The sequence below is a fragment of the Microtus ochrogaster genome, chromosome 8 (assembly GCF_000317375.1).
Source record: "Microtus ochrogaster isolate Prairie Vole_2 chromosome 8, MicOch1.0, whole genome shotgun sequence".
Classification (NCBI taxonomy): Eukaryota; Metazoa; Chordata; class Mammalia; order Rodentia; family Cricetidae; genus Microtus; species Microtus ochrogaster.
Window position 1 is genome coordinate 69,190,756 of NC_022015.1, and position 8,517 is coordinate 69,199,272.

The following is an 8,517-nucleotide window of genomic DNA, read 5'->3' on the forward strand; positions in this document are numbered from 1 at the left end:
GGGGGAACTGGAGGGGGGATTTTCTGGGCGGCAAGAAGACAATGAAGCAAACATGCCTTTTCTCTTTGTTTAATGTTTTGTTTTCTTTGGCATAAAAATGAAAGGGAGAGATTAATTAGGTCTTACTCATTAAGAGTCTAAGCTTTGAAGGCAAAACAATCTGGTTTTAATCCCTTCTTCTGCACAGGCGGCTTAGCCTCTGGGCACCTTGGTCTCTCATCTGTGGAATGCCACTTGCAGGAGCATTATCTCGGGGTTAGATGGCGTGCTACAGGGTCAAGGGCTTCACCTAGCACCTGGCAGCGGAAGGCACTCAGAATTAGCTGTGATTGCCATAGAAAGTCGTCGTGAGAAAATCAAGGGAAAAGAGAAAGAAAAGAAGCACAAAGAACAAAAGAGAAGTATCCCATTGCCTCCTCTCTTGGCATTACTAAGAGCTAATGGTCTCAACTGTCTCCCTCCTCTGCGACACTCCTGACACTCTGTCTCTGTCTCTCTCTCACACGCATGCGCCCTCTGATTTTAGTTATACAAACATCAGTTTCTGCCCTTCTGACTAATTCACGTTCTGAGCACGTCCCAGGGATGTTGGTGGTGTTTCAGTCCTGACGTATCTTACCTATACCCAAATGGCTCTTTTTAATTTTTGGTAATTTGCAAAGAATACCCAGAATTATGAATTTCTAGCCAGTTTTCCAGTCAGTTCCTTAATATAAAATGAACTTTCTGGTCCAAGAACATAACCTTTGGGACTCTCCCAGCATCTGCATCCAAACCATTTTGCAGGACCAAAGGGGCGAAGTGTCTGCTCCCATCATCACCCACTAGGTTCTTTTCTTTTTCTTTATCACCAATGTAAAATAAAGAAAATTTAAGAAGACCCAGTTTCAAAATTGAAAGCCCCACTCAGAAGCAAGCCATGAAACCCTGAGAATGTCTCTACTTCCTCATTGCTGTGCTGTGTACCTGTAGCTAAGACAGCATGCCTCAGGTTCGGGGACTGATGTAGGATGCCCTTCTGTATATGCTGTGAATATGTCTTATTAACGTTGGTTAATAAAGAAGCTGATTTGGCCAATAGCCAAGGAGAATAGAGCCAGGCAGGAAATCCAAGCAAAGATAAAGGGAAAAGGGGGGGGGGGGGCGCGAATCAGGAAGATGCCAGCAGCCACAAGGGAAGCAAGATATAACAAGCCATGAGCCTCATGGTAAAATATAGAATAATAAAAATGGGTTATTTTAAGTTGTAAGAGCTAGTTAATAACAAGCCTGAGCTACTAGGCCAAACAGTTTGTAATTAATATTAAGCCTCAGAGTGGTTATTCGGGAACTGGTGGGCGGGAGAGAAACCTCCAGTTACAGGGGGCTTCCCTGGTATTTCTGCTGGGCACACCAGTGACATCCTTTATGAATCCAAAATCAATGAACGGCAGCCACCCCTCAGGAAAGATGGGCGGAAGGAATTCCAGTTGGATGAATTTTTGCCATCACATGTTCTGAGATTAACAGCAGGGCTACACCGTGGATGGGAATGGGGGCTGGTTACTATTTTTTTTCTCTATTAGCATCTCACAAGGGACTATCAGGCAGGGTGAGGCTGGGACACGCCCCCCCCACTTCAGGCCTGCTGACACCCTCTCTGGCAACCCCAGCACACTCCCCAGCCTACATCCTATACTCACAGTCGCTCCAACTCCTTCATGTCATCAAAAGCTCCGCGCTCCACAGCTCCAATCTGGTTCTCCATCAGCTGCCTGGGAGACAAAGAGACAAAAGAGCTATAGGATGCTAAGCAAGGGTTCCTAGGAACTCCAACAAGCTTTACTAGAGCAATGTGGACTCAGAAGTGGGACACGAGCCTTTCCCAGGCCCCAGGTAGATCCTAGTTCCAACTGAAGTGGTCACAGCTTCACACATTCCCCGGCTCAGGTCCCACAGCAAACTCTGGCTGGCAGAGCGGCACAGTGCCAATGCTCACGCTATGCTCGACGAAGGTGCTAGGCTTCAGGGGCACATGCTGTGCTTTGGCCCAGAGCATGCACCCAAGAGACATGGCCAGCACGGCGGAGGAAAGCTATCCCAACTGGGCAGAGCCCACACACATAAGCAAGAATGCTAGTTGCCAGACAACACCCCCACTGTCTGCACCATAGTCCGCCTAGGCCCATCTGCTAACGAAAGGAGCGGGTGCCCAGGCCAAGCAACCACCTGGCTTCATGGGATTCTGCAACTTCCCCACCAGCATGCTCTGATTCGGAGCATCTGACTGGTGGGCAGCATTTTTCACCAAGACATGGGATGCTGCGTGATCATTTTGGAGATGCTGAAGTACTTTTTCTCCTGCGTTCTCTCCCCTGTCCTCTCCCAAGCAGATGGGTTGCATGCTCCTGCATGCTTCAGGCAGGGTTTTAATGTATACTTTTCTCTCTGCTGGAGGCCTATGGGAGGGGTTCCAGGAAGAGAGGAGGATTCCCCAGGATGGGAAGAGGAAAGTTTTGGTCAATGTGGTTCGGTTCTAGAGCAGCAAAGACTCCAGGAACTCATTGCCCCCAACCTCAAGGTGGATCATCCACAAGGCCCCCCCACTCACCCCAAGGCCCCCAGAACTGTGAAGTGTGCAGTTCTGAACACTTGTACTAACTATCCTGAGTGGGAGCTAAAGGGTTCTGCTTGTGTGATGGTGAGTTTCCTGCCAGCCAGATGGGGCAGGGCCTCCAAAGCTAACTGAGGGGTGAGGTCGGATCCCTGTGTGGCAAGGCTGCCTCTGCTCCCCAATATCAGCAGAGCACAGAGGGGTGGAGACCCAAAATGAGCCTCTCATCTCTGCACTGCCTGGCAGGCACTACGGATGGGCTGCTGCTTAGCCGGGCAGTACTGGCCACTTCCAGGATCTCCACTCAGACAGCTGAGTGAAGTCATGCCTGTCTTCTGTCCCCCTCAGCACCCTCTCGGCCAGGGCCTGCGGCCTCACCGAGGAGTCCTTCTGAGATCACTGGAGATGATGGCTACGCTGCATTTCCGACCCCTCCATCTGATGCATTGTGCTCTCCTCCCCTCCATCCGATACATTGAATCTACAGCCCTGTATGATGTTTTAGAGGCAGGGCTGTTAGGGACACTGGGAAGGTGATGTGGTAATGGGGGTGAGCCCCGATACCCAGGGATTAGTGAGTCCTCTCTGTGTGCTTGGGGAGCCAGACCAAGTGACGTCCCAGCAGACAGATCAGGACTGATCCAGCATCTCAGCCTCCAGAGCCTAAGCAAAGCCTGTCTGTAGTTCAGGTTCCAGCCATTGGTGCTCCACTGGAGAAAACCAAGCTAAGCAGAGACCTGTGGATTTTCCATGCCGCCTGCTCTTCCTTCAGTCCCAGAGATAGAAAGGGCCAAGACTGTCCCATTCAAGTCCTCCGCCATTCTTTTCAGCCACGTGAAAGGCAGTAGCCTCTCTGGGTCAGGATGCTCAGCATCACCCCTCATCCACTCAGGAGGCTCCTGACTCCACAACAGAAGGCCTGGGCTAGCTTGTGATTCCCTACCTCCCCTCCAGAACTCCGTCTAGAGACCCAAGGCAGGGAGTGAGGAGAGAGGCAGACCCTGAGGGGGACAGCAACCCGTACTCACAGCACTCGGAGCTGCTTCAGCCCAGCGAAGTCATTCTTATGGATCCGTGTGATGTTGTTGCCATTGAGCTCCCTGGCAGAGAAAGGGGGGAAAGGAAGTGGTGAACTGAGTGGTCTGGGCCCCCAGGGCTCAGCTCAGACTCCCCTCCACCTGGCTCGGATCAAGCCGGTTACCTCAGCACGCTCTCACCCTCCCAGCCAAGAAGCCCATCAAGCCTGAGCCACTATGCAGTTCACATTCCTGCAGCAGGAACCACGAACATGGCACACGGCTGGGGGTTGCAGAAACCCACAAAGGTGACTCTACTCTGGGGACTCACCTAGATGGAGAGATAGGTCCCAGAGGAATCTGGTGGGGGGTGGGGGACATTCTGGGTTATTCTAACCAAACCTCAGACTCCGTACCCATAAAATGAAGGGTGCCAATTGTGACAGCCTCATAAACAGGTAAAGACCATGACTGCCCTTAGGGACACTGCAATATCATCATGGGTGGCAGTGCCTTATGCTGGCAGGAGAAACACGGGAGGGTCATGCAGTTCAGGAACACTGAGGAAGTGAGACTTGAGCTGAGTACCACAAGACAAGGCCTGCCTGAGGCAGCGTGGAGCAAACTCAAGGAAAAGCCACTGAGTCAGTCGGTCCGAGTTTGAGTGGGAGACAGACAAAGAGTTGGGGGCTGTGGGTCCAAGCAAGCACAGTGCCTGAGAAAGCAAGCAGAGAAAAAGCAAGGAGCCAATGAAGGGTTTGTACAAGAGCCCATAAGGCCATTCCTGAGGCAGTTAGGAACCTGGAGGACCTGGCCAAGGAGCCTGAAATCCTATCCCAGAGGCCAGACCTACTAATGCTGCGGCTCCTTCTCACCCACCACCCTGGGTGTCTGCCGTCTTCCCTTCGAAGGTCACATCCGCCCTTTCCTTGACCCTCCTACAGAAACGAGAACAGATTCTGACCTGCATCCTCACCGGCAGGCTAGACACAGACCCCACGTCAGAAGCCGTATGGCCCCTTTCCACCCCGCCTCCTAGTGTTCTTTCAGACTCCGTCCTGCAATTCCTCTTCCCAAAGCATCTGCTCAGCCTCAGGAAGCCAGGCCATGCCAAAGGGAAAGTTCTCTGAAAACTTCAGTACCAGAAAGTTCGTGCGCTGTCTGAGCCACCACAACACACACTCAGACCCCAGCTGTCCCCTCCAGCATCTAATACATCCCTGAGGCAGGAGCCACACCAACTCTTCTTAACCACCACTGCCACCATCACCTGCATGCTTTTCATCAACCTAAATGCCGCACCCAATATACACAAATAGAGACTGCTCGTTCATTTCCCAGATGCCCAGACCCGAATAATCACACAGAAACTACATAAGCTACAACACTGCTTGGCCAACGAATTAGGCATCTTTCTTGCTGCCTCTTATATCTTAAATTAACCCATTTCTATTATTCTATGTATCACCACAAGGCTGCAGCTTACTGGGTAAAGCTCTGGCATCTGATTCCTACTCCACCTACTCTCTCTATATATCTCTTCCAGCCTGGCTATATTCTGCCCTGCCATAGGCCAAAGCAGATTTATTCATTAACCAATAAAAGCAACACATATACAGTAGGACCTCCCACATCACACACACACACACATATTCCATGTTCACCTGTAAATCGCTCTCACTTAACCAAACAGTGACCAAAAGTTCCAGGTATGGCTGTGAGCTCAAACCAAGCCCAAGGCACTTTGTCCTGGATTGTGTTGAGAGCTATGTGGTCTAGACAATGCCCCCAGGAAACTCAGTGCTCACCTGAGTTGCCATCGTGGCCATCTGAAAGATGAGGGCAGGACAGTTCTCCAGTGTTGGGTGTGCTCCCAAGGAAAACAACTGAGAGATGACAGAACCCTTAGACATGACCTTCTGACCCTAGGGCCCAGGCTGTCAATCAAAGGTGACAAGCCAGTAATTCATTTGACCCATCACTCTCTGTGCCTGAGACTCTCTGTTCCTGTCCCTTTTGTAGTAGGATCAGAGGGGGCTTCAGTGATGCTCCAAGTTGCCAGACCATCGACATGGTCCCTTCCTCATTCTAACTGTTGTGAGAAGCATCGTCTCCTTGTGACAGGGGTTCTCGTCAATGCCAAGGCTTTACCTTATTGATCTAAATATTCTTTCCTGGAATGGCCACTAATCTGTGCCTTCTGCAACACAACTATTCCTCAAGCCCTGGAACCGTCTCCAGGAACCCTTGCTAACTGGCTCTGATGGCGGCTAACTGACGGCAGCGTGGCAGCCTTCCTCGGAGCCAGCGTGATGAAACTCTGGGTCATAGCACAGGTCGTTTTGGTAGATTCGTCTTTCTCATTGTAAAGGTACACCTTTGGGCTGGAGAGATGGTTCAGCGGTTAAGAGCACTGACTGCTCTTCCAGAGGTCCTGAGTTCAATTCCCAGCAACCACATGGTGGCTCACAACCATATGTAATGAGATTTGATGCCCTCTTTTGGCATGCAAGCATACATGGAAGGAATGTTGTATACATAATAAATAAATAAATCTTAAAAAAATAAAATAAAAGTACATCTTTGATGGATTATAGGAACAAAAACGTTAGAACAATGGCACACGGAACCTAGTGCCGGGTCACAAGGCAGCCTGTGTTCCATGAAAGCCATGTATGTCCTCCCAGCAGACTCACACACATACACAGATGTGTGCACAGGGGGCACTGAGCCTGGAGCCGCATGGTAATAGCTATAACTGAGTGGTTAGACATAGGATGACTTTAGTACCTTTTCAGCTTGCTTTTCTGCACTTTAATTTTCATAATCCAACATAGTACCCAACTGATTTCATTTAAAAATTTTTAAATAATAAAATAAAATTTTTAAATGGAAAAAATGTTTAATTAAAAATTAGTGATGTGTGAATATTTTTTCAAGTTCCTGGAAAAGAAAGAAAAAATGAAAACCACATATCTCTGGGAATAACCACAGGGATAATCTCCACGGATATTCTAGAATATTTTTCTCTTGAGTCTGTTTTCTTTGGATACAACACTTATCTAGCTGAGGTAAACTTACACGTGCTTCAGATAAACTTGCTAAGACCAATTTTGTTAAAACTTTTTTCAATCCTTTGTGGCTTTCACATCACACACCCCAATCCCACTTGTCTCCCTGTCCCCTCGTATCTGCCCCTGCCTTTGGAACCTCCCCAAAAGAAAACCAAATTTTAAAAAAAAAGAAAAACAAAAGAAAACAAAAATAAAGATAAAAATAAGAAAGAAGAAGAATCTGGTCGTGAAGCTGGCACAGGGAGTCACAGTTCACCCTTTAGTCCAGACATCTATACTTGTAACTTCACTGTTATGAGTCACTGGTCTGGCTCTGGTTTCTGCTACACCATGGGTAATGGGCTCGCACTGGGCCTCCTTGTTTTTTAAGGCAGATGGCTATAGCATATTCCCAGCATGCCACTGACCAAACCAAGAAAAGACTAACGATAGGACTTGTCTGCCTGAGACAGGACCAACATGGAACTCAGGAAGCCCAGAACACAGAATGCCCACTAAGTCGGGTGGAGGTGGACTGGCAGGCAGGAATTCCTGACTATGGGTGGCACCGGCATAGCTCCCTTTTCACCCAGCCAGTGAGTACACTGGGACACACACCTCAAGCCAGCCCCCTCCTCCTCTCTTCCTATCCAACACTCCATCACCATGTGAAAGGGACTGGATGGGCAAGGATTGGGACTATGGTTCACACAACAACACAAGTACAGCCTCTTTCCCTGATGGTACTTTCCTGGACTACTGTCCCAGCCCCATCTGCCCCATGGACCCTTACTCTCACTGACCAGATCTAAGTGCCCTTTCTTTCCCATGTATAGCTGCAACCTAGAAACATTGTATAGGCCTTAGCAGAGACTGACCTTCCCAAGGTCGTCAAGGCCTTGCCTCAGTAGGGTAACCATGGCCTCTTGCTAGAATACAGCATCCGGGCCTCTATCCTCCAACAGGTAGTCCCAGAGTGTTGCCATGGAGACCCTCTCCCAGAAGACATGCTGCTGGGACCCCTCCACGACCACTGCAGTCAGAGCAGCAGGTAGTGTGCCCACAAGGCTCAGAGGGGTTCCGGATATAGGCTGACCTGGGCTCCCCAAGGCTTTGCGGCTGAGGCCCACAGCTGCCACTGCTCCTTACCGGGTCCTGCGAGGTTCGTATTCTGTACCCGCTGCCAGCACTTAGTCCTATCACACTCACAGCTCCCTAGCAGAAGGTCTGCTCTTCCCAACCTGCTGATGTTCGCAGCAGCAGAGCAGAATGGGCACAAAATAGAGAAGCCACTTGCCCAGTGGGGCACAGCCCATAGTGGTGAGGAAACGAGGAAACCAGGCCAGATTTCTTCCCCTACACCATGAAGCCTGATGTTTTTTGGCTTCCTCCTGCCTCATCACCCTGTGCCCTCAGGCACAGTAAGACTTTAGACAGAGCTAAGGTCCCTTGAGTGCTCTAGGCTCTCCTGTAGTAAGACCCAGAGTTTTGCCCAAGCAGCAGCCCAAGCAGCAGCATCCGCAGGCTCCCACCCCACCCAGCTAAGCATGGTCTTAGTAGGAAAAAACTCGGGCCAGGGAACAGTCCCTGTTCTACCACCACACTAGCTGTGTGGTCTTAGGCCTGGAGCTCAAATCCTCTGTGCCTCAGTTTCCCTATCTGTAAAATGAGAATGATGAACGATACCCCCTCCCAGCCCCTGAGCAAAGTTTTTTGTTGTTGTTGTTGTTTGTTTTTTTGTGGTTTTTCGAGATAGGGTTTCTCTGTAGTTTTGGAGCCTGTCCTGGAACTAGCTCTTGTAGACCAGGCTGGTCTCGAACTCACAGAGATCCGCCTGCCTCTGCCTCTCGAGTGC

The 8,517-nt window shown here is 49.9% G+C and overlaps 1 protein-coding gene across 1 annotated transcript in view; it reads right to left on the reverse strand.

The window, feature by feature from the left end:
• Positions 1-8,517, reverse strand: part of Slit1 (slit guidance ligand 1) — a 149,071-nt gene that overhangs the window by 127,161 nt on the left and 13,393 nt on the right. The window contains exons 2-3 of the mRNA XM_005352276.3: positions 3,622-3,693; positions 1,683-1,754 (exon numbers count right to left, since the gene is read on the reverse strand). Coding sequence (XP_005352333.1) covers positions 1,683-1,754; positions 3,622-3,693 — 144 coding nt within the window. The remainder of the gene's footprint in view (positions 1-1,682; positions 1,755-3,621; positions 3,694-8,517) is intronic.